The sequence below is a fragment of the Orussus abietinus genome, unplaced genomic scaffold, assembly GCF_000612105.2.
Source record: "Orussus abietinus isolate OABI.00-Male unplaced genomic scaffold, Oabi_2.0 scaffold79, whole genome shotgun sequence".
Taxonomy (NCBI): domain Eukaryota; kingdom Metazoa; phylum Arthropoda; class Insecta; order Hymenoptera; family Orussidae; genus Orussus; species Orussus abietinus.
In genome coordinates, this window is record NW_019394231.1 from 462,895 (window position 1) to 488,878 (window position 25,984).

Sequence of the window (25,984 nt, forward strand, 5' to 3'; positions counted from 1 at the left end):
AAAAATTAATATTAAAGAAAATAAATTCATAAATCACTGTAATTAAAAATATTATTTCTCCGGTAGTTGATAATCATTCGGGGAATTTCTCATTTCCACTTTTCTGGATTACGAGTCTGAGATGAGAGAGGAGTTCTTCCATCTGTTCCTTTCCGCGTCGTGTTCGCCGGCGGATCAATTCCGCTGTTACTGGGACTCCCGTAACATTTAATGACGTCTAGTTGCTGAAATTGTGCTTAAATTTTACGAGCCCTCGTAAAGCCGAAAGTTAATAAGGAGGACGCTCGCGAAGGAGACGTCTGGCTCCATGTCGGACTCCTTTCCGAAGACCGCCCTAAAAGTTCGCATCCGAGCTCCGAACGAGCGATAATGTTTTACGGAGCATAAAATTGCTTTGACTTTGAGCTCGAATCTAACCGCCCTCTTCATACTTCTCGAAATCCCTCGGAATTGAGGAAAAAAAAGAATTATTCTACAGCCCCCTAATTTCCCGGCTAACTAATCCATTACCTCCGCACAAAGTGACCCTATAAAATCTCTAAAAATCCGTCAGATATTAAAAATCCGAATTTTTTTGATATTTCTTGAAATATTTTTTCTTTTTTTCGGTTTTATTCATTTCAGGTTAGGTGAGCTCGGAGTGAATTACTGGGGACGTTTCCGTGTTTATACGGGAGGGATCGATGAAAACCTCCCCGATTACTTGGGGGTTAAAACCACCCCTGGAAGGGTGGCGCCGACTGACGGCGACGCCGCGCAACCTCGGCGTCGCGACGCCGGTAGTTTGCGGAAACGCCGCCAGATCGAGTGGCGGTCGGCAACGGGGAAATAAATGACGTACCTCGGGCCGATAAGTCAGAACGCTGCTATGATTCTTTTTTTTTTTCGAGGAAAAAAAGAAGCCGCCCTCGTTCGATTAAAATTCACCTAACAGGGGGGAAAAAGGGGGGAATGAAAAATTCCTGAAATTCATTTTTCCCATACGTGCGACCTCGAGTCTAAAACGTGTCGGCTCAATTATGAAACGTTAAAATCCTGCTAAAGCTACGGATGTTCTAATATCCGCCTTATATCAACTAATAACCCTTTTCGTGAATTTCAATTTTACATTTTCTCCCGTGGCAGTATTTTTAAAAGTGGACCTCAATTTTTCTAAATGGAGCTCAATTATGAAATATTAAAATCCTACCAAAGCTCCGGATGTTCTATATCACACCTCTATCAACTAATAACCCTGTCTCTATCAGTCTATATCACTAATAACCCTTTTCGTCGATTTCAATTTTACGATTTTCCCCGTGGTAGTATTTTTAAAAGTGGACCTTAATTTTTCTAAGCGGAGCTCAAATATGAAATATTAAAATCCTATCAACGCTCCGGATGTCCTATACTAGTCCTATATCAACTAATAACCCTTTCACTATCAGTCTATATCACTACTAACCCTTTTCGTGGATTTCAATTTTACAATTTTTCCCGTGGCATTATTTTTAAAAGTGGACCTTAATTTTTCTAAACGGAGCTCAATTATGAAATATTAAAATCCTATCAACGCTCCGGATGTCCTATACCAGCCCTATATCAACTAATAACCCTTTCACTATCAGTCTATATCACTACTAACCCTTTTTGTGGATTTCAATTTTACATTTTTCCCAGCGGCAGTATTTTCGAAAGTGGACCTTAACCGAAGGAAAAAAAGAAAGCGCGAGGTGTGGAAATCCCGGAAAAATGGAGGCCCGATTCGATTCGGGTTTAAGAGGGCTGAAAAAAAAAAAACAAGCCCGAGAAAGCGTGAACGAGACCGCGTATGATCCGGCTCGTAAACGAGTAGGATATACGGAAACGCCTGTTACAATGAGCGGAGCAGACGGGGCGAGCATTGAGCGAACATTCGAACCAACGAGGGAACATAGAGCACCCCCTAACGGGGTGCGTCGGTACAATGCGTGGCTTTGTCGAAAATTTCCGCGGGCTTTTGACCCCAACCCGCCACCGAGCCGAAAAACGCTCTCTTGCACCCTACTTTGGCCGTAGTCTCTGTCTCCGTCCCACCACCGGGACCTCCACTCGATCCTCTCTCTCCCTCCCGCGGCGCGATCGGATCACACCCCTAGACTCACACCCCATGGCTTCCCATTCGTCGGCGATCCCGTGAAATCCGGCTCATTAAATCGAGCGGGATTTGAGGGTGAGGATTTGATCCTACCAAAGGAAATAGCCACCTGACTCGCACCATTTTCGAGAATCGACAAGAGGAAGGGTGTCGGCATTTTTTCAAGGGGCATTTTTTCTCTGATTTTTCTAATCTCCCCCCAGAAGCTACGAAGGGTGACTTATTATCGGTAAATGGCCCGAATCCATGAGGGGGATTATGCTTGATAGCCCGGAACGAGGATATGCATTCTCGGAGATAAAGCTATCGGTAGCCACTTGACCGAGCATCGCGGAAAATTGATAAGGATTGGGGGGTGATAAAGTGAGGGGACCTCTTACCGGTAAATGGCCCGAGATGGTAAGTAGCAGGTAAATATATGAAGGTTTTTCTCGCTACCGCTCTTTTGAAAATTTCAAGGGACGACGCAGAAAAATTGCAATCAATCGGGAGACGATTTTTTTTTATCATTTCCTTTTATCAATTCTTCCCGGCACGAGAGAAGAGACGGGTCGCGATGGGTCAGGGTTTTCCTTTCCGTTCATTGGTCTCCCTTTCTCTGCTTTTCATTGAAATAAGTCGATACATCGGACCCGGGGAAGATGAGGGCTAGTGCACACCTCGAAACCGATAGGACGAGTGCATCCTTTGATCCTTTGACGGAGCTCCGTTCTGTGCAAGTCCTGCCAGGATATGATTTCCTTTGTGCGATGCGCTCTTTCGATCGGCACATGTGAGCGTCGAAAAGCCGTAAAAAGTTCCTCGAAATCGATGAATCCTAACGAACCAGTTGGGATAATCCAGGCTCCCATTGATCGGTAATTCCCTTTAATCGAAAACGAATGATAAGGATGTAGAAAAAAAAAAATATCGCCCTATAAACGAGTGCTTTTGAAATAGTAGTAAGAGTAATTATGGGAGAGAAATTAGAAAGAAAAAAAAAGGATATATTTGCAATCAACCCTTCTCGTTGATAGAGGAGAAAAAATCTGCGATAAATTTGGCAAAGGGAGTCGCGGAAAAAAAAAGGGAATAATACCGGCCTAATGAACACATACGGGTGTACTCTTTGGTACAAAGGGTCCAGTCCAGAGAAGTGGAAGGTGAGGAGCGAGGAGAATATTTGCCGTTGGTCCCGGGGATTTCCAGGACACCCGAAAGGACCTAACGAACCCTCTTCCCCCTCTCAGGACTCTCCCGTAATTTGCCAAAACCCGAGGAAGGTCCTCGGGATTAATTCACTTCCTGAAGCGGATGTCCGAGTGGACGATATTGCGTTTCAAGACACGGAAAAAAAATCCGGCTGGATGAGACTTTGTTTAATTAAGGAGCCCCGGGCCAACATTCTCAAAATTATTTATTAAGGTGATGTGAAAGTGGCATGAAAAAGGCATCGTATGTGTAACTTTTCCCTCGAAGTGGGTGTGTCGTCTCAAACTTGACAATGTGAATGCGGAGGCTGCAAGGAAGGTCCTGAAACCCATGAAATGTCAATTTCAAGACAATTCGTTTATAGTCCCTTTCAACAATTTTAATAAAAAAATTTAATTTCGCGAGTCTCATGACCTACCTTCGGCTCTCCTTATTCGTGTGGTAAAGATTGAAAGAAATTGCTACGCTTAATTCGGAGATAAGTTTCATGAACAATTGACCCTTAAGATTCATAAGATTTGTAATTTTAGGAAATAATCTCCCGTGGACGATGTTGCATTTCAAGGGGGAAAAAAATCAACGACGTAATTATGAAATATATCTGGTATATAAATCCAAGCAGGTATTACATGGATTGTGGTCGCGAATGGACAGAGATGCGTTCCATGCGCGGGTCGGATGCGGATTATGCAATTATTATGAATAATATATCGGCTGCGAATGGTCGGTCGCAAATGGCGTGTACGTGAAAAGGTCCGGTAGGCGGATTCGGCGATTGTTGATTTGTTTAAAATATGATTAGTCCCCTGACCAGATCCCATTGTAACCGACCACGGCACGTGGTATTGGTACGGCATGATTGAGGAGATCCAGTGAAAAGGTCCATTTGAAAGCCGCAATTATGCCGTTTAACTGATTCGAGCACAATGAGCTTCGTGTATTTTCGGTTAACAGACATTATTAACGTCTCGCTTCGCCGGAAATGTCCGCCTCGGAGAGCTCAACTTCCTCCGCGGTTTATGTAATATTCATTCGATATTACCCGGGAGGAGAAAAAAAAAAGAGAACTAAGTGTCGAAATTCAATACGCGGGAATTATCGTTAACGCGGAAGTACTTAAGAAACATATCCCGGAGAGAAAAGTCCGAGAAAATATTTTAACCGCCCGCCGTTTGGTCCAATATTGCCTGCACGGTCAGACGAATTTCGCCCCTATGTCGAAATGGCTCCGTGTTTAAAGGGCTAAATAACTAGGAATAATTTGACGAATTTATTACGGCTATTTTCTTTTCTTCTTTTTTTAATAGCATACGTAAAAGTTTGTCTTTGGGTGTAGATGAGCCTTTCTCGACGTGCGCGTACGCTTTTGTCCACGTGCACATGCACGCGTCCATGTGTGCACGTATGAGTACGTAGATGTATGTGCACCCGCCGACGCATTCGGTACGACGCCCCTCGACTTCCGGATTAGTAACGGGAACGTACGGCTCCTTCAAGTACCGCAAAAGCAGTAATAACGGGCTTCGAGGAAATCCTAGCACCGGGCCTCGGCAGAAATTTTTCCCTTTTTCTCCCCCGGGATATTTAGATTTTATTTCCGCGCCTTTTCCCGCCCTTCAAACCCCACCAAGTGGGCGGAAATGAAAATCAAGACGATTTCCCTCGCAAGCCGAAAATTGGCTTAGTTAGATTCTTTTTCCTCTCGACTTTTACTTTTTTTTTTATTCCCCGAAAATAATCCCAAAGAGTGGAGTAAAAGTGCGGAATAAAATTTTTGGTTTCTTAGCGGGCGCGAGTCTTGAAATAATTTCTCGGCGGGAATTAAAGACCGGAAGTGTCGGCGAGAGGAATATTTGAAATTGGAATAGAGCGACGATTTCGGTGGAATTTCTGCGGTCTTCGTGAACTGTTGTCGAGGATTGTCTGCCACGAGGAGGACCTCGTTAAAAACCCAAATTGGCCAGGGGGCCCCTCGAGGCATTTTCGATCGTCAAGAATTAAGCTCAGGGTTATTAAATCAATGACGACTTCCGGCTACAACTTTTGAGCATACCTAATTGGTTTTGCGCCGATATTTTCGGGACTTATTTTACAGCCGGGCGAAACTCATTAGTCGGAATTATTTCAAACGCCTGTCGATTAATTTAAAAACATAATAAAAACATTCGACGTCGCGAAATATTGCCGAAAAATTTTTCCCTCGATTATTGTCATCAGAAATATTGTTAAGAGAGAGGGAGAGCTTTCTCGCGAAATTTAATTTTTATCCGACGACCTCGCGAAAAAATTTCATTCACCGAGAAAATGATTAACATTCCGGCGGGATTCGTTAGAAAATCTAAATGACGAGGATTCCGGAAAGTCGCGATGACGGTTTGCGGGGGAAACGCAAAGGACTTTGCGCAAAGTCGCGGCTTTGAAGTCCGCCATGGACAGCGAACACTGCAAAAGAATCGTCCCTGTGAACCTCCATGCATACCAAATCGTGTTAATGGCATTGCTTTGACGCCATTTAGTGTTAATTACACCGATCCAACACAGTTTGGCATGTATGTAAATCCGCACCGGCGATTTCATGCACATTTTTCATTGTTGCTCCGACGTACACGTTAATAGAGGAAAAAGGCGACCAACACTTTTAGCAGGACTTCGAAGGAAAAGAGGCGAGACTTTCCCACCTCGAACGGACGCCATTATTTATACACAAATAGGAGTGAAATTAATTTCAAAGCGAAAGTAATAATTAGGGTGATTTTTAAAAATCACGTTACATTCGTCATTTCTAGTCTCACTTCGGGAAACCAAAATCAGATTATTTTGTGAAAGATGAAATTTCACGAGCCCCGGGTTTTTCCTTAGGGTCTCCATAATCACGTGTTAAAGTCCCAAATTATCCGGTGCGCCCAATTTAAAAAAAAATTTTGGAAATATTTTAACGCATTATATATGTTATCTACATATATAGTAATATATGTAGAAATAAGGGTATTTAGCAAATATTTCGGACATACACTAAGCGACTATGTGAATGCTGACATTCACCGGTGAAAGTCGACATTCTCCAGATTTCGGTGTTTCACCGTAACATATATATAGAATATATTATATATATATATATATAGAATAGAATTTCATGGCAAATTTATTCCCGAAAAGCGACGTAGAGCCCGAGGCTCCCTCCCTCCCCGCTCTTTTTCTCTCTCTTTCTCCCTTTCGTAAAGTCACGACCCGGCCGTTCTTTCGCACTTTTATCATTCCTGCGGCCTAGGTGAGGAACGAGATTTAAAATCTGGCACACTTCGTCCGAATTTCCCCAGTCTGGCGGTGCCGAAAATCCGCGAGAGATTTCCCCCTCGTTTGTCGGGACAAATCCCCTGCCGTTTGCTCTATCAACGCCTGACCCGGAAAGCTCGTGGAAAAAGCGGAAAAACAAAGTCCCCAGAGCTACCATGACGAGAGTAGAGCTCGACAATTTTTTTCCGGACTTTCCCGCCTCCCTCGGGTCACTTATTCAATCGTGATTCCCTCGAAAATTAAACAATGATCTATTAAAAAAAAAAAAGAGAAAATTCTACTTTAGCCGAGACTCGAACTCCACTGAATTCCACATGTTGAAAGTGAACCGAAGGTCTACTAACATCAACGAACGTAGGAACAGATTTGGTGATTTCCAATTTTTTTCGAGGTTTTTCACGTATATTACGTAAACAAAGTGGTTTACCATAGAAAATCCTAGAAAAATCAGTGAATTACCGTTTCGAATATTAAGAATGCCGTAGATGGACAATATACAGCATCGACTAAGTTAAAAACGTCTTTTAACACACATGTAAACACGGAAATATTTCAAGGAGCAATGAATTAATTTGGCCCTTGTATTGCAAATTGTTTAGAATTTTACGTTTTCAATATGGCCGATTCCACAGATACATGATAAATGAATTCGCAAAGTTAATGTTTTTTGGCGCACATGTGAGTATGTAGAAATTGATAAGGGACAAAGATTAATCTGTCAGTTGTGTTTAAAAGTCATTTTTTTTATTTATTTTTTATTTATTTAAAATTCAAACATAAAATGTATTATTTTATGTTTAGAACTAGAAGGGCGTAATATACATTACGCTCACGTAGAAAACTAAAGACGTATTACACGTTGTAATATACACGTAGAAAAGCACGTGTACTACATGACGTACTAGAGACGTATTACACGTTGTAATATATACGTAGAAAAGCACGTGTACTACATGACGTATTATACTTAACCCAACCCTGCGTAGAAGTGACAAAGTTAGCCAGGAGTTGGGGAGTCGGGAGCCACCGAGGGGAAGGTCTTCCTGGAGGATCCCGCACCTAAAGGACTCCACCCAAGGTGTCCAAAACCGAGGGAAACGGCCCCAAACGACCTCCCCTTGGCCAAGCCAAGTGACCGATCCCGAGGTACACCCCGGGAACTTTAATCACTCGGGCCAAAACTAATCCAGCGGACTTAACCTCCCTCTGGGTCTCAAAACCGGAAGCTCGGAATTTGCCTTAAAGTCCGGAACACCCTCGAACCAAACTCTCGACTGTGGCCGTGACTCTTGGAGAACCCGGAGGACGGAACAAACGCCTCCGCTTTGCCGGACTAATTATTCTGCCAAGAGACCCTTTGCCCGGGATGGGATTTGACCGACCGAATTCACGCGATTAAGGTCTCGGAAATGTCGAAGAAAATTTATTTAAAATGTCCTTCCGATTTTACAACGCTTGGATTGCCTTCGGAAAGACGTCCGGAGAGCCGAGGACCAAGGGAAGACGTTAAGGTGGAGTGAAACACGTCGAGGAACTTGATCGACGTGGGTGAAAAAGGTTTTCCAAGTACCTACGTTGCCGACTTTGGCGTTTATTTTGACAGCAGTGTCGAATTATATTGACTATTGCACTAAATGGCATACTCGATCTGTCGGTTTTGTACAGTAATTATAATTAAATCCAAGTAAAACTCCAGAAATCCCCTGAATCCATGATTTCCGAGGCCCTCGTTGACTGCAGAGTGACTCCCTGCGCCATCTCTGATTTCCGCGTCAACTAAATTTTCACTCCGAGGCTTCGTATTCCCATCGTCTTAGCATAGATGCGTATGACACTTCTTTTGCTTTTATGCCGTTCAAATGCGAGTTTATCGATTACCAGAGTGTTCTAAGTTGTCGTACAATTGTCCTGGCACTTTTGTTTCTGATATCAGAGCCTTCAATAATTGGATATCGATCGAAATATGACAGTTCTATCCAATACCCTTGAGAAGAAAAAAGTGTCTTTTTCTAATCGACTTATTCGAGAGGGGTTTCACTTCACCGTAAAAGATTTTACCTTTGCTGGTTGTTGTTCGCCACCGGCATCGGAGTCGGCACCCTCGGCGGCGGGACCGGGATGGCCTTTCTTCTGCCGCCGCCATTTTGGTTAACGGTCGGCGTCACCCTTCCGGTCGGCGCGATTCTGCCGGCCGTTCTCGGCCTTTCCGTGCGTACGTCCATAATCGGGCTCTGGAACAAAGGAAAATTAAGGATCTCGTGAGAAATCACCGTAACCGGGGCTAAACCCCTGGCCCATTAACGCACCCTCCGCAATTTAAGAGATACCACCCGATACCCCACCGGAGGTACTTCCAGACAAAACGGGGATTTCCCGCGAAACCGTCCGCCGCACAGAAAAACGCTCATACCAACAATTACTCGGCACATTGCGGCGAAGAACTTTCGTAGGAAGCATTTTCCCACGTCTCTCACCGTTTTCCCGGAAAACCCGGTCCCCTTTCGCCGCGCCGGGCTGGATTGTTCGGCGCCGGGAACGAGGGATCATTTAACGCTAGGGTTAAGGTCAATAAAGAATAAAGGGCAAGCGAAGGGGGCAGGGAACGAAGGTGGAGTTTAAATAAATAGATCCGTCAGCCGGCTGGTCTTTATCCTGGGGAAGTTTTACCCCCGATTCTGGATCGGGGAAAAATGCCCCTTCACAAAGGCCACGCATCGGCCAGGCTGGTTCTTGCAATTAAACGCGTGCCTTTAATTTAGCCTAATACAAAGTGTGTGCGGTGCACGGCATTTGCGCCGCGGAATTTTCAATTAATCATCCGCATATTAGAGTACGCCCAGCCGGGCCGGCTTCAATGAGCTCTTTCAGAGAACCAGGGCTCTGCCAAAGTGACTCCGTATCTCTCTTCCTCTTTCTCTCTTCGGCCTCGATCTCTCCCCTTTTTTTTCCTGATGCGAATCGCGCGCGTTCCGCTGATCTGGAACGACCGGATGCCTTCCTGCGGAAGGACTAACCTAACCGACGAAAACTAAACGAAGGATTGCAATTTTTCCCAGATTAATTAGGGCTTCGTTTTAGCCCTGTTGAATTACTCAATTTTAATAACTATTCCCGAGTTTGCGGATCTAAAGAAGTTACACCTAACGATTTAAAATCCAGGGAAAGGTGAATTTTTTAAAGATCCGACAAAGTCACTTTCGATCAAAATGATGCATTTTTAAATAATGCAGAATTTCACGATCTCGGGAAATTGAAATAAAATTGAATGAAAAAATGTCCCATTGATTTTTCTCTTCGGTCAAAATGGCAGAATATCGCGGGGGGAGTAATGGAAATAATTCTAAAAAAAAAAGTCGAGGGCCTGCCTAAGCCTAAACCGAGGGAAGGTGAATTTTTTAAAGATCCGACAAAGTCACTTTCGATAAAAATGATGCATTTTCAATTAATGCAGGATTTCACGATCTCGGGAAATTGAAATAAAATTGAATGAAAAAATGTCTCATTGATTTTTCTTTTCGGTCAAAATGGTAGAATATCGCGGGGGGAGTAATGGAAATAATTCCCAAAAAAAAGTTAAGGGCATGGCTAAGCCTAAACCGAGGGAAGGTGAATTTTTTAAAGATCCGACAAAGTCACGTTCCATAAAAATGGTGCATTTTTAAATAATGCAGGATTTCACGATTTCGGGAAATTAAATTAAAAATGAATGAAAAAATGTCCCATTGATTTTTCTCTTCGGTCAGAATGGCTGAATATCGCGGGGGGAGTAATGGACATAATTCCCCAAAAAAAGTCGAGGGCCTGGCTAAGCCTAAACCAAGGGAAGGTGAATTTTTTAAAGATCCGTCAAAGTCACGTTTCATAAAACTGATGCATTATCAATTAATGCAGGATTTCACGATCTCGGGAAATTGAAATAAAATTGAATGAAAAAATGTCCCATTGATATTTCTCTTCGGTCAAAATGGCAGAATATCGCGGGGGGAGTAATGGAAATAATTCCCAAAAAAAGTCGAGGGCTTGGCTAAGCTTAAACTGAGGGAAGAAAGCGAGGCCTCTCGTACGGTTTAGGGGTCCAATTCAGAGTCGAAACATCAGACGTTAAAAACTGCGAGCTCCCCTAATGTCTGGGGGACAAAGGGTGGCGTATGATTTCAAAGGGCTCGGGAAATAGGACCACTAATCGCGTCGCGGGCGAAAAAGGAGCACGATCGTATCAAAAAATCAAGAACCGTAAGCCGCAGTCGGGCCGGGACTCTCAGAGGCTCCATTCCGGAGGAATGCAGCCCCCTCTTCGGGTTCCTGGTGGAAGAAGTGGGCCCCGCCACCCTCGGCGGGGGTTTCCGGGGACATTCGGTGCACGTTAAGTGCATTCGAGAAAGGGGTAGCCAGTGGTGCCTATTTTTGCGTCCTCCAGGGCAGCCTACCGAGAAGTCCTTTCAGCTCCCGATGTCCGCCGCGGCGGAAACGCCGACGTAAACGCCGGCCACCGCCGCGGAACCGCAACCTTCGACAATATGTTTCCTAAAGAGAAGAAGAAAAGGTAAAAGTCTAACGCAAAGATTCCAAGGAAAATCGACAAATCCACGCTCGTAAACGTGCCGGATGGAAGAGCAATTTGTCGTGCCTAGACATGAGCCTCGACACGTGGGACGAAAATTGAAGAGATTTATTAATTCCGTTTAAAATTGTCTCTTGAAGAATACAGTGTCCTCCTCGGCCGAGGAGAGTTAATTTCGATTGGGGAAGCTGTAAGTCGTTGTAGAATTAAATCGGCGACGAGTGCGCCATCGAGTGGCGGTGCACGAAATTCTTTCGCTAAATAAAGCCCTAATTAATCAAACGCGGTGTCACCCTGCACCCCTCACAAAGCAAAGACAAAAAGCTACGGTTTTTCGATATACCAGAGAATGATATTTATCGGTAATTCATTTTCAGGAGCATCGCATTTCTAACCTACTGCCGAGAGCAGGCACCCCTGCCCCGAAGAGGATGACGAAGAGGATGACGAATTAGTCGGCGACAGTGGAGTCTTGTAGTCGCTTCTCCGAGGCGGAAGAAAAAGCGGCCGAAATACCAAGATCACAGTCGGAGAAACGATGACCCGTGAAAGAGAAGAGGAAGAAAAAGACGAAGAACGTCGCCCACGTGGCGGAATCCTCGAGTGGTCGTCGTCATCTCCAGAGGCGAGTGATGGATTTTCTCTAGACGACGTTTCCAATGTTTGAAACCTCCATTCCATACATTTAAACATCCCTTTTCCAATTGACATTTAAAACGAGTCCCCGGATTCCCGGCGGAAATTTGCTTCCTGGACCGATGCGGCGCGCGTCCTTCCGGCCTTCGAAGGATCGGGTCGGGGATCGACGCTCCTTTTCAGAGGCACCCCGACCCCCTGGGGGGATGAAGCCTCGCCGGGAGGACATTAAACGTCTCGGGGGTTGGGGCTGCGACTAAAGACCCGTCCAGGACGAATTCCGAAAGGGGTTCCGGGGCTGATGACGTTCTCCATTGACGTCGCGTCGGACTCGGGCGAGACGATGAAGAAACCTCCGCACCCCCTTCGGGGGGATGCACCATCCAGGGCGTAAACATGCGTACATCCCTGTACGCGCATTGTTCCCTCGTCTCTCCGTCCCTCTCTCTCCATTTTCGTCTTTATTTCCCCCCAGCCTCCGGTGTTTATCTTTTCATTGTCAACCCTGCAGGGGGGGGGCGGGGGCGTCGCGTTTATTGTGTTACGCGGCAATGCCCACGCCGGCCTCGACGGATCGGTAAACGTGATTATTTTTCGCAATTTGCTAAGCAGATGCGCCCCATTGTCGCGACCCGACCTACCCGTTTGTTTCCTACGATCTCCCGTGCACAATGCACCCCCTGCATCGCGCTGCAACGCGCTGCATCCACTCCGGTCTCGTAGCCGCCACCTCGCCCCACTCCGTAAACGTCATTATTTCTCGCAATTCGCTAAGCAGATGCCCCGGGTGCACCCTCTGGATGCACCGGCACCCTGGTTCGGCTCTGCAGCGGTGCCGAGAGGGTTTTTTATGGCCACTTCGCGTCCCTCCCTCCGCTGCAATTCATGCAACGGATGCCGTTCGGGCCGTGATCGATGATCGGAAAAGTGATAGTTGCAAAGTTATTCTCCCCTTCGGTAGTCCTATCCATTTTCCCGCCTATTTCCCGACTACTTTTTCCGGTCCAGGGTGCAGCCCGTCATCGGGCGTCGTCTCTCCACGCATTCCGCCCCCTCGTCACCTCTCGGCGTGACATATCCTCCACCCTTGCGTGTACACGAGAGGCGGACGCGTGCACCCCCGCCCTGGGGCTGCATATTTTAACCGATCTGCATGCCCCATTGTGTTTCTTTTTTTTTTTTCTTTTTCTTCTTCTCCTTCTGCTTTTTTCGCCGGGCCACCCGCCACCCTGGGAAATAATGATCGCGCATTCGCGGGATTGCCGAGCGTCCTGGAGGATGCTTCGGAACCGCGACGGAGACGCTCCTGCTTCTTTAAGGGAAATCCGAGACTTTCCGACGCTTATGTCAGGGTCTTCCGGGGAAACTAACATCCGGCAGAGCTTCCTCCAGAGATTCGCTCTCTGTTTGTCCTGAAGAAAAAAGTCGAGAGGAGAGAAAAAATCTGATCTCGTTTACACAGGTGGATCGACGATGTCATTACATGGAGAGGCATAAAAGAGATCGAATGAAAAGTCTATTTCTCAAATAAAAAAATTTAATGAAAGGTACCGGTGGACTTTTCATCGATAGCAATTAAATCATTCTCGCTCCTCCGGGGGAGAGAAAAAAATTAAATCAGAAATCCCGATTTTATTTCGGAAATCGTTTTGGGAAATTATTAACGATGTAGGGGGAAAATAATTGTTATCTCCTTGTTATCGAGAAGTCGGCAGGAATGATTAGTCGGAAAGATACCCGGAGAAAGACTGTCCGCAATTTTGCGGACTTCCGGTGATACGTGGCAGTTAATTTTTTATCCGGAACCCTCGCAAAGTCTCGGAAGGACCTCCCTCGATCTCTGATCCGCCGGTCCGATAAATCCTGGAGAAATTGGTTTACTTCGGGGAATATTCCTCGGTAACGGGGTGTCTGAAAGACCAGACCCTGTCCGGGCCACCCACCTTCGCTAAAAATACTCTCCTTGCCAGAGACTCTCCCTTTCTCTCTCCGATAGCATTTTTCGCCCTAACCTTTCCCTCCCGTCTCTCTCCCCCGATGAACATTAAACACGTTGCACGTGCCTCCGGGTAAATACCGACAAACCTCCTCTGGAACCGTACCTCCCTAGAAATATCCTTTGCATTTCTGCAACTTTATCGTTTGTTTACCCCCCGAGGTTGTTACTGTGCCGACTTCAAAGGTGCCAGGGAAAAATGTCGATTTATCCTTTATTTTTAATCCGGGTTACCGGGAGGTGGGAAAGGGGAGGCGAAGTAAAGAGGAATCTCTCTTTGAGAAGTTATCAAGGATTTATGATGATAAAAAGTGTATAAGGTTAGGTATTTAAATATGCATCGATCTCTATGATGCCGAAGGGATTTCTTTGAAGTGCATTTTGGATGGTCTGGGGGGTATTTTATTTTTCGAAAATTTTACCTCGAGCCTCCACCTTCCGATCGGTAATTGCAAAAGACTGGAAAAACAGCCGGACCGGGGAAAGACTAAATGGCCGATGGAAATCCTCCCTTTTCGCCCGGCCCTCTTCATCCCCCTGTGTGCAACAATTTTTTTTTTTTTCTTTTTTTCCACCCGTTCGACCGCTCCCACGGAAAGCACCCTTAACGGCCGGGGCTGTTTTTCTAGCAAATGGGCGAACTCCGAAACGCGCGCGTTCGAACGCATCCGGCCGCGGCTACACTGCGGGATACAAAAAACAAATAGGAAGAGGAAGAGCGGAAGTATCAAAAGCGAAACAAACGCGAGTTTACCGGCGACCAATGAGTGGCCAGGAGCTCGGGTGCCGAATTAATTCCGCGGGGTTTCCGCCGAGCCGGGAATTCCGCTGCGGAATTTCGGCACCGAAAAGCCGCGAGGACGATGGTAGATTTTGGTTGAAGAGTCAATGCGATAATGATAAAACAGCTGTCTTAAAGAAACTACACCTCGCACTGAGGTGTATGACTGAGTATCAAATTTTTCCATTTTAATAATCTATTTCATAATTCGATGCGATATTTGAAACTTTTTAATCAATATAAACTACACTTTAAATACCATCAAGTATTCTACGATTCTCAAGAAATATTCTACGATTTACGGAATTGGAAAGAGAGGCTGTAAAAAACAAAAAATTGAAATCCCGCTTACTCAAACTCAGTTACATTTTTTTTTTTATATGGACCGATGTCAATAGTTCCTCCGAATGTCAATTTTAGATTGCCGTACATAAAAAATAAATATCCGAATTACTCCGCAACCCAATTTGACGATGAGTAATTCCAAAATAAAAATTTCATTCTTCGCCGATAAAATCTATCATCGTTAAGGTGTCATTCCTTGGTTAATTTTTCATTTGTTAATCCCTCCTCCTGAATAATGAATTGCGTCGAGTGGAAAATTAATTCCCGTTGATTTTCCACCGTACGGAAAATCCTGTTCTCGGCTTTCAGGGCGGAAAGATCTCGCCACGGCGGAAGAAGGGACGGCAAAAAATGGGGATAAACAGGGTCCACGTGTAGAAATCGAGATCGCCTCGACCGAGCGTGACATGTGGCGGAGAAATACGAAACTCGGCGTAAAAACAAATATACGCACCCCTCGTCGAAGACCACCCTTTAACGAGGCCGCATCGCGTATGCACACGCGAGCATATGCACTCCACCGCAAGGGCTACGGTGCAATGGAGGTGCATTCAGAGAAATACACAACAGGGAGGGTAATGAAAGATGCAGCGCTAGTTACGGATGCCGGGACTCGAGCAAAGGGGTGGCAAGGGGTGCCTTGCGACCCCCCGCGAAGGGGCGACGAACGCCGCGAGAAACGTCAAGGACCGTCAAAGAAACTCCCGGAAGAAAAACCCGGGTCCGGAAACGCACGTCCCTCTTAATACTATATTTTTAATCCGGGATTTAATATTTTTAATACCGACTCCAACGACGTTTCGGAATCACCTGGAAAAGCGGAAAAAAAATAAAAGAGAAACAAAGAAGGAAAGTATGAACATCGCGAAGCGCGCCGGGGTCGAGAAAAATCGAAATATTATTTTTTTCTCCTTCAAAAATAATTTCATACACTTAAGGCGAAGTGAAAGATGTCGAGGAACTTGATAGACGTCGGTAAAGAAGATTTATCTAAATACGAAAATCCAAATGTTCAAAGTGTCAGAATAATTCCTAGGTGCTCAAAGTTCGGTTAAATGGACTTTAAAAAAAGAAAAAAGTGTCTTATTCGAATCGACTGATGTGAGGGGGGTTTCACTTCACCTGAACATCCCCTTAACCAAAAAAGAATAATACCGGTTTATATAAATTTCATAAATAAATTCGAGATATATCGAGAAGCGATCCATCCAGAAGCAACAAGTCCGATAATTCCCGGCTCGGCATACCGGGTACTTTCGTCCCCTTTTTTGCCGCTTTTCTTCCAACGAACGCGTAGAAAGGAAAAGCTAAAAATTCCGAGTTCATCCCCAGGTCCAGGTGAGAAACTTGCCGAAGAGGGTCGGAAGGGGGAACAGCATCCAGGAGGCGAGATGAAGCGTTGGAAATCCGCGGAAGAGGGCGAAGGAGAGGGGGAGAGGAAGAGGCAAAGGAGGATTTTCTAATAGGATATCATCGCGGCGGAAATTCGGGGATTCGGCTGGAATTCCCGGACGAGTGGCCCCAGCGAACGGGGAACGTCTGCTCGGGCATTTTTCCGCGGGCAGGAGAGAAAAAAGAAATGAAAAAAAAAAGAAAAAAGGAGAGGAGCGATCCTCGCGATAATGCGGCGCCCGAGGGAGCCCGGTGGAAAACTGCGGGAATCGCGAGAGCCAGCCAAGCGATTATCCTGCAGGTCTAATTTCATTAATTAACGAGATGCGCCAACCCGGAAGGAGGCGTGCGGCTTCTTCGCCTCCTTCTTCCTCCCCTTAGACTCCCCTGTATAGATGCACTTTCACCCCGAATATCTATGTATAATGATTACAACTAATACAGACAATAATTCCATACACTTTCACCCGGAATATCTATGTATAATGATTACAACTAATACAGACAATAATTCCATACACTTTCACCCGGAATATCTATGTATAATGATTACAACTAATACAGACAATAATTCCATGCACGTAACGAGCTTATTGTACCCGAAGAAGGAACCCTAGATTTGTCTCCCCATTTCCTGGGACACCCTTCGTAGTTAGAGGAATCGTCGCAGCGTTTAGGGGTCGAAAGCTATCTGGAAAATCTGCCGGAGGGTTGGAAAACTCCAGGCTGCGAGAACGAGCGAGAAAAGCGGTTTCAGCCGAAGATTAGAGCCGACGCGATCATCGTTATCGACGGAGTCACAGGCCATTTGTCAGCAGATCAAACTTTACCCCCGTACACGGCTGGAGTTTCCCTCCGATCCGCGATGGGGTCACCCCCCCTGGAATCGACGGGACCGCCGTGGATTAAACACCAGGGGGAGACTTCTCCTGGAGTTTCTAACCTATACGGAATGTCTACCCCGTCGCCGGGATAAACCTGCCAGGCCGATCTAGATTCTCTGGATGACGTTTCGGATCGGCATCGAAACGTCAAAATGTGTATAAAAGATCACCTCGTCTTTGAAAGAAATTTCCGGACGTTGAGAAGGCTCCCGTTATCGTTATCATCCAAAGGGAACGACCCTAAACCTTCACTTTATGGATCTTATACTTGACGAGCCTTTGTAAGGACACCTCCTCTTTGAAATAAATTTCCGGACGTTGAGAAGGCTCCCGTTATCGTTATCGTCCAAACGAAAGAAGCGATCCTGAACCATGACTTAATGGATCTTATACTTGATGAGCCTTCGTAAGGACACCTCATCTTTGAAAAAATGTTCCGGAGGTTGAGAAGAATCCAGTTATCGTTATCGTCCAAACAAAGGCAGCGAGCCTAAATCATCACTTCATGGATCTTATATTTGACGAGCCTCCGTAAGGACACCTCATCTTTTAAATAAATTTCCGGACGTTGAGAAGGCTCCAGTTATCCTTATCATCCAAACAAAGGCAGCGACCCTGAACCATCACTTCATGGATCTTATACTTTACGAGCCTTCGTAAGGACACCACATCTTTGAAATAAATTTCCGGACGTTGAGAAGGCTCTAGTTATCGTTATCGTCCAAACGAAGGCAGCGACCCTGAACCATCACTTCATGGATCTTATATTTGACGAGCCTTCATAAGGACACCTTGTCTTTGGAAGAAATATTCAGATGCATGTTGAGAAGGCTCCCATTATCGTTATCGTCCAAACGAAGGAAGCGACCCTGAACCATCACTTCATGGGTCTTATACCTTACGAGCCTTCGTAAGGACACCTCGCCTTTGAAAAAAATATCCGAACGTTGAGAAGGCTCCAGTTATCGTTATCGTCCAAACGAAGGAAGCGACCCTGAACCATCACTTCATGGGTCTTATACCTTACGAGCCTTCGTAAGGACACCTCGCCTTTGAAAAAAATATCCGAACGTTGAGAAGGCTCCAGTTATCGTTATCGTCCAAACGAAGGCAGCGACCCTGAACCATCACTTCATGGATCTTATACCTTACGAGCCTTCGTAAGGACACCTCGCCTTTGAAATAAATTTTCGGACGTTGAGAAGGCTCCAGTTATCGTTATCATTCAAACGAAGGCAGTGACCCTGAACCATCTTATACTTGACGAGCCTTCGTAAGGACACGAGCCGTATCGTTTCTCGGAGCTGGTCGGCTGTAATTTCATCCCCGAGAAGCCAAAGTGACACGTCAGTGCATCTGCCTTGTAGCAATTTACATCTGGGATGGGCAGTAATGATTACTCTTTGAAGTCGAGCACTAAATAAACCATCCCGGGTCGAATCCTCGCGATTGCCCGGCTACCGACATGGAGTACGGCCGACTGTACCCACCGGCCTCGGGATCAATTATTCCGTAGTTGTGTGCCGCTATTGCGAGTGTTCTAGTTCGCGAGTTCAATAGCGACGGTGCGGTTGACTTCAAAACGTAATCATTACTGCCCATCCCTGATCTCTCGTGATACCCCGATATAGATAGAGAGCTGCCCATCGAGGCACGATGCCACTCCGATAGCTGCCACCGACGACCTGGACTCGAACTTATCCTCGACGAGGACGACTAGCGATGTGGCATGAACTATGAAAATATTTCTTGCCTCCATATCTGCATTTTATATACATATATATATTTTTTTATATTTTTATTTCAGGCCAAAAATCGGTAGTCGAGGAAAGTTCCCAAGGAAATGGATCGGTATGGTCAGGATTTCGAATTCCTGGGTTTAATGACAAAATCCAGGCAGACGAGATTCATGACTTTTTTTATTCTTCCGTCATCGCATCCTGCATATTGCCGAAGTGAATAAACTTGCATCCAGAGTGCAGCTATTAGTGGAAAATATTTCTTGCGTCGAAATCTGCATTTTATATACATATATATATTTTTTTTATATTTTTATTCCAGGCCAAGAATCGGCAGTGGAGGAAAGTTCCCGTGGAAATGGATCGGTATGGTCAGGATTTCGAATTCCTGGGTTTAATGACAAAATCCAGGCAGACGAGATTCATGACTTTTTTTATTCTTCCGTCATCGGTCGCATCCTGCATATTGCCGAAGTGAATAAACTTGCATCCAGAGTGCAGCTATTAGTGGACGTGTATCGATTCGGATTACGAGAGGCGGGGTAAAGGGAAAAATGGTAAATAGTTTCGCCCCGGGTTTCGAAAGATTTATGTCGAGTATCGGGACACTCCAGGAAGTCACCCGATACAGGACGAGGAGGGATCCCGATTTAGATTTATGCATTCCCGCTGATGATCGGGAATGCGCTTTGAGCAACGAACACGCAAGGACGTGGATACCTTGTCGAGATTCGCGTGTCGCTTTCCTATCGTGGATTTCATATCTTTGCTTTGTGTAGCCCTACGTGACGGTAAATTAATCCCGATCTCTAGATCCGTCGAGAAAAAAAATTCCCAAGGGAATTTCAAGGAGGTCGGATTATTGATAACGTTATTAACGCCCTGCGCGAAAATCATGTGAAATATCGACGATCGATTTTTCCTGATTAAAGTTTCGAGATCACCTTATCGGCAGGAATACCGAGTGGTTTGTGATAGGGTTTAGAATTTAATTACGGGATTTATCTCGCTTAACGAATGTCTTCTCACGTACGGGGAGGAAAAGGGGTAAGGGAGCGTCCCTCGGGAAATGGTCAGGGTGGTGCCCGAGTCCTGGGACCAGGACCAGGACCAGAAACCAGACTGTTCCCTACCGAGGAGAGGAAAGGAGAACCCTCGGCCATCTGGCTAGTATTAGGCGAATATTACCAGATCGAGCTAATCAAGGGCCCCTCCTATTTGATTAGCCAATAACGGAGCTGGAAGTGATGTATATCGCACCCCAACTGACTACGGTCCCAAACCAGGGGTGGTGTCTCGTTGTTCTCGACACTCCTGGTTGGTCCTGAGAGATAGAAGGCTAATCCCGATATGGCTCGAAAACTAGGACCATCGAGGGTCGGAAATGACCTCCGATAAGGCTGGAAAACCACGCCCGATAAGACTGAAAAATCATCCCTGATAATTCACAAAATCACCCGACGTCGTTCTTCCTCCCGATAACAATGACATTCGACACTACTGAGTTCCCTCAAATCAATGGTACGTACTTTCTCGATTTAGGATAAACATTTAACATTTTTAGGGATTTTTTAATAAGTCGAAAGTGAGGAATAAAAAGGGCTGGAGAAAATATCGGGGGATTATTGGACCCGGGAATTTCGTGTAGATTCGCGGTATCGCCGGGGAAAAGAAATAAATTTTAATCCCTGCACAGACTCCTTCGTAAATGCAATCGCGTGACGACACTCCACGGAATGGGGTGTCGGCGGTGAATATTAAGAGCTGATATCAAATCAGGGTGGAATCGTGTTATGCGTATCGGGGGTTGCCGTCTCGCGTTACCAGGGGTAGGTCCTCGCTGATCCGCTTAACTCGCACGACGGATAAATTGTTTATTATTACCCCCGAGCCCCCTTTTTCGCGCTTTTCGACCCCTAAACCCAGGCGGGAAGATATCACCCTCCTCGGGTGAGAAATCAATCCGCCAGCGGAATTTTACTTGCACCCCCAAACTACAAAAAAAACACACGATCCTGATTTTCAATGTAATTAAAAAACGAAAAAAAAATTGAATTTCCTTCGGTCAGCGAATTTTGGAAAACGCATTTCCGAACTTGATTAGAAATTCGAATTTCCGGGATGGGCGAGAGGAAAATCTGGAAAATTTCTATCTCGGTCTCGAGGCGAACCAACTCGATGAAAAATCCAACTCGTTGATAAGAGGAAAGAGTTAAGGAGACGAGAGACCCTGGATATCGCCCCAGTTTCCCAGAGTATGGATAAACGGGCCGGGTGGAAAACCGGGGGTAATAAAAATGTGGAAAGAAATTTCGAAACAAATCCCACGGTCTACTTCCCCCCTCTGCCCTGATTTGCCCTCTCGCCGTGCACTTCACATCTCCCGGATAATTCACGGGAGAGCGATGGGATTAAAATCGTGCACAAGTTCGAAGAGGTACTCCAACTGGTACGCAGGATGCACCGAGAGGGATTTTCCGCTATCGCAACATAATTCTCGCCATCGAGAACACGATCTCAATCTCTGAGTGCCATTTCGACCTTCTACCCCGCTTAACGCTTTCGGCCTAACTTTTGGCTCGGTTAAACGACAAAAACCGCACCCGTGGAAACTCAAACTTCAAGTGCTCTAGAGGGAATAAATGATCTAATTCATCGCTATCGCAACTTACTCAAATATTTAAGGTGAACTGAAACACGCCGAGGAACTTTATCAACGTGGGTGAAAAAGGTTTTCCAAATGCCTACATCGCCGACCTTGGTTTTTTATATTGACAGCAATGTCGAATAATATTGAGTATTGTACTAAATGGCATCCCCCACCTGTCGTTTCCGTTTTCTTATAAAGAAATCCAGGTAAAACTCAAGAAATCCCCTGGATTCATGGTTCCTGAGGCCCTAATTGACGGCAGAGGGACCCCCTGCGCCATCTGTGATTTCCGTGCCAACTAAATTTTCACTTCCTCGTATGATCATCGTTTTAGCACAGCAGCGCATATGACACTTTTTTGCGTTTATCCCGTTTAAACGCGGATGTCTCGATTACCAGAGTGCTCCAAATTGTCGTACAATAGTACACCTTGGTTTTTTATATTGACAGCAGTGTCAAAAAACATTCAAAATTGTACTAAATGGCATCCCCCACCTGTCGTTTCCGTTTTCTTATAAAAAAAATCCAGGTAAAACTCAAGAAATCCCCTGGATTCATGGTTTCTGAGGCCCTAATTGACGGCAGAGGGACCCCCTGCGCCATCTGTGATTTCCGGGCCAACTAAATTTTCACTTCCTCGTATGATCATCGTTTTAGCATAGCAGCGCATATGACACTTTTTTGCGTTTATCCCGTTTAAACGGGAGTTTCTCGATTACCAGAGTGCTCTAAATTTTCGTACAATTGTTTTGAGACCGTACTCTGTCTGGGTACTTTAAAAAGATATGACCAAAGTACACATTCCGTGGGAAGAGAATTACGTCAAATTGAATACGCCGCGTTTCTTGTTAAAGCACTCCCCGACTCGATTTGCATTTAATCGAGGGAGAGGCGTGGGAAGAAGGGCGAAGGGTGGCGAAAGGGTTGAGGGGGTGGCCACCCCAGAGGCGATCTTTCGGGTCCACGCAGCATCCCTGAGTCCGGTGTTTAAAATACCCACAGAGGCACTAACACCAACTCGGGATATGTGTCCGGGAACATGTGTACCGTGCAAACGGGAGAAAAGGGTCGAAGGGGGCGGCAGGTGCGGTTGCGGTTCCGCGTCCGGAACGCGGCCGCGTTTAAAGCCCGGACGCGCGATCTGCATTTAAATTGGCCACTGCGGAACGATTTCGCGACGAGTCGGTTTTCGCGCCCTTCCGAGGGAGAAATCGCGCTTGTTTTAGGGGTGCTCGGAAATGGAGAATGGGCCACCTACGGGGGTGGAGTCGAGCGAAAGGACGGGGCATCGATTTTAAAAAGAAACGGTTGGTCACCCGAGACTTCCTGAATTTTTAGGGATTTTTAGTCCCTAGAGGAATAAAACCTAACCTCTACCTTCCTCTCCGGCGAGATTCCCTCCCTTAAGGTGAAGTGAAACATCAGTCAAATCAGTCGATTCGAATACAACACTTTTTTCTAAGGGTATTAGACCAAATGGTTCGAAACTTTGACACATCACTTAAGGTGAAGTGAAACATCCTTCAAATCAGTCGATTCGAATACAACACTTTTTTTTAAGGGTATTTCACCAAATTGTCCGAAACTTTGGCACATCACTCCTGATCAGCTAAGAATTGTCCTGACACATTAAAAATTTGGATTTTTCAAACGAATTTTTTAACTCAGTCCAGACCAAAACCAAAATGGCGTCGAACTCTCATATTTTGATCAATATACAATTATCGAAGGCTCTGATATGAGAATCGAAAGGGTCAGGACAATTTTACGAAAATTTAGAACACTCCGGTAATCAATGAACTCGCATTTGAACGGGATAAAGGCAAAAAAAGTGTTGTATGCGCTTCTTTGCTAAAACGATGGTAATACCAGGTCTCGGAGTGAAAATTTAATTGACCTGTAAATCACAGATGGCGCAGGAGGTCCCTCCGCAGTCAATTAGGGCCCCAGAAGGCATGAATCCAGAGGATTTCTGGAGTTTTACTTCGATTTCTTTATAATTATTGTACGAAAACGACAGGTGGAATATGCCATTTGGTACAATACACAATATAATTCGACCCAGCTGTCAATATAAAAACGAACGTCAGCAACGTAGGCATTTAGAAAAATCTTCTTTATCGACGTTGATCAAGTTCCTCCACATGTTTCACTTCACCTTAACCCCGGGAGTTCAAGTGAATTCTCTACGTTTATTTAACTTTATTTATCATTATTACGGTATTATTTAACTTACGATGTTTAATAAAAATCCACCAACTTTATTTATCATTATTATGGTGTTATTTAACTTACGACGGTTAATAAAAATCTAAATCACCCCCTGGCATAAAGTTTATATGAAAAATTGGAGAGATGCCCTAGACACAGATCTTTCGCCTCGAAACGTCGAAATGCCGGAATTCGGAAATGATTCCGAATGAGCGGAGTCGAGGAAATTCATGAAAGGCCTCCGACGTCGAGTTCGAGTTCGGAGTCGGCTCGAAGCGGAGGTCGAAGGTCGAAGGTTGGGGAGGTTTTCCGGGCCGGGTCGAAGGGTGGGCCGGAAACTTTGGAAACGGCCGAGCGCGTTCTCAAGAGTACCGGCAGCGATTCGGAACCAGCGAGACAAATATAATTCGTCCTGGTAATTAGTTCGCTCTCTCCCCTCCTGGCATCCCTCTCGTTTTCCCACGCACGTATCCTGACTTTTGCGGCTGACCCACATAAAGTACTCCGAAACATCCTGGGAAGTATTCAAGGTGTTGGGAGCATCGACTCCACCAGGACTCCGGATAAAAAAGAGATGCACCTTGCGTTGCAACATTTTTTAAATAATTTTATTTTCCTCTCTTAAGGTGAAGTGAAACACGTCGAGGGGCTCGATCGACGCCGGTGAAAAAGATTTTTCTAAATACCTACGACACTTTTTTTTTACCTTTACCCCGAACAATTGCGAGTTTCTGGATTACCAAATTGTCGTACAATTGTCCTGACACTTTCGTCCCTCATATTAGAGCCTTCAATATCGCTCGAAATATGAGAATTTGACGCCATTTTCGTTTTAGGTTAAACCATTTCTTTTTTTTTTTTTTTTCGAAGATCCAAATCGTCAAAGTCAGGATAATTCCTAAGTACTCGCGAGTCATATGTCAAAGTGTCAGATGATTCAGTTCAATACTCTTAAAAAACTAAAAAATAAAATTCGGATCGACCGATATGAGGGGGGTTTCACTTCGCCTTAAGATTGTAAAATAAATCCGGATAAAAATGGACTCGAATATCCTTCTCGTAGCGGATTACGCGGATTTTCTGCCCGATGACTCCGGCCATTCACGTTTTATCATTGAATTACTTAACCTCCATTGAGAACACTTCAGAGAGTAGGCCGGACCCTTAGGGCGGTTTCCCCTGAACGAGCTACTAATTGCGTGTCCCCAGAGACGAAGTTCAGGGGAGAAAAGAGGAAGGAGAAAAAAGCCTAGGAAAAGAGAGAAACGGGGCAAAGCAAATGAAACGTTGAATTGAAAAAGATAAAAAAAGGAAGAAAAACCAACCGGATGAAATCCGACTCCAATTTCCCCTAAAGCCCCGATTCGACTTCCAGCGATTCAACTCGTTACGTGAAAATTGGATGAATGCAATGAAAAATGGGAGGAAAAAAAAGAAACACATCCTAGTAATTTGTCCAGCCAAGCTGAACGGATTCTTCGGCCAGTACTAAATTTTTCACAATTTTTCTCGAACCGTTGATAATTTTTTTTTATTACCAAAAAGTATCGTCTAGACTCTTCCGCGGGGCAAGGAAAAATCCTGAGATAAAAAATTAAAAAATTAAAAAATCGGTGGAGCGTTTAGGGGATGATTTTAGGAATTCCGTCGACTTGCCGAATTTCCTTTTCGGCTCTTTACGTCGCTCAGCCACCCTAACCCTAACGAAGGGTAGTTTTAGACGATGGCTCTTCGAGGGAGACGGAGGTGCGCGTGGTCGGGAATACATAGAGACGCCCCTTGTCGGGGGATGCAGGGGGTGTAGGGGACGCAGGGGGTGCAGGGGGTGCTGCAGGGGAGGCCCGCGGGGCCGCGAGAGCGCTTCGCTCTCGCATCGGGTGAAACTTTGATTTTTCACGTTAACGTTAAAAAATTCAAAGTGCCCTCTCCAGAAACCAGGTCGAAATAGCCCGCGGCGCGAGTGTCCTAACAATGCGGAATGTCCGCATTTTGCAACAAAAATATTCCGCCGTTCGTTACCCCGTTGCAACGAAAAAAAATCGTTACCGCCACAAAGGCACCCCGTTTAAGGGAAACAAAAAAAAACAAACAAACCAAAACAATGGCGTTTGCGAAAGTTAAACCAGGAAAAGAAATTCCTTTTTTTAAATTCGTAGATAGTTTTCGGGGGTGGATCCACCCCTAGGTC

At 45.3% G+C, this 25,984-nt stretch overlaps 1 protein-coding gene across 1 annotated transcript in view; it reads right to left on the minus strand.

Annotated features, from left to right (window-relative positions):
* Nucleotides 1-8,823, minus strand: part of LOC105694763 — a 211,105-nt gene extending 202,282 nt beyond the window's left edge. Inside the window, exon 1 of the mRNA XM_023431772.1 lies at nucleotides 8,660-8,823. Coding sequence (XP_023287540.1) covers nucleotides 8,660-8,823 — 164 coding nt within the window. The remainder of the gene's footprint in view (nucleotides 1-8,659) is intronic.
* Between the last annotated feature and the right edge of the window lie 17,161 nt (nucleotides 8,824-25,984).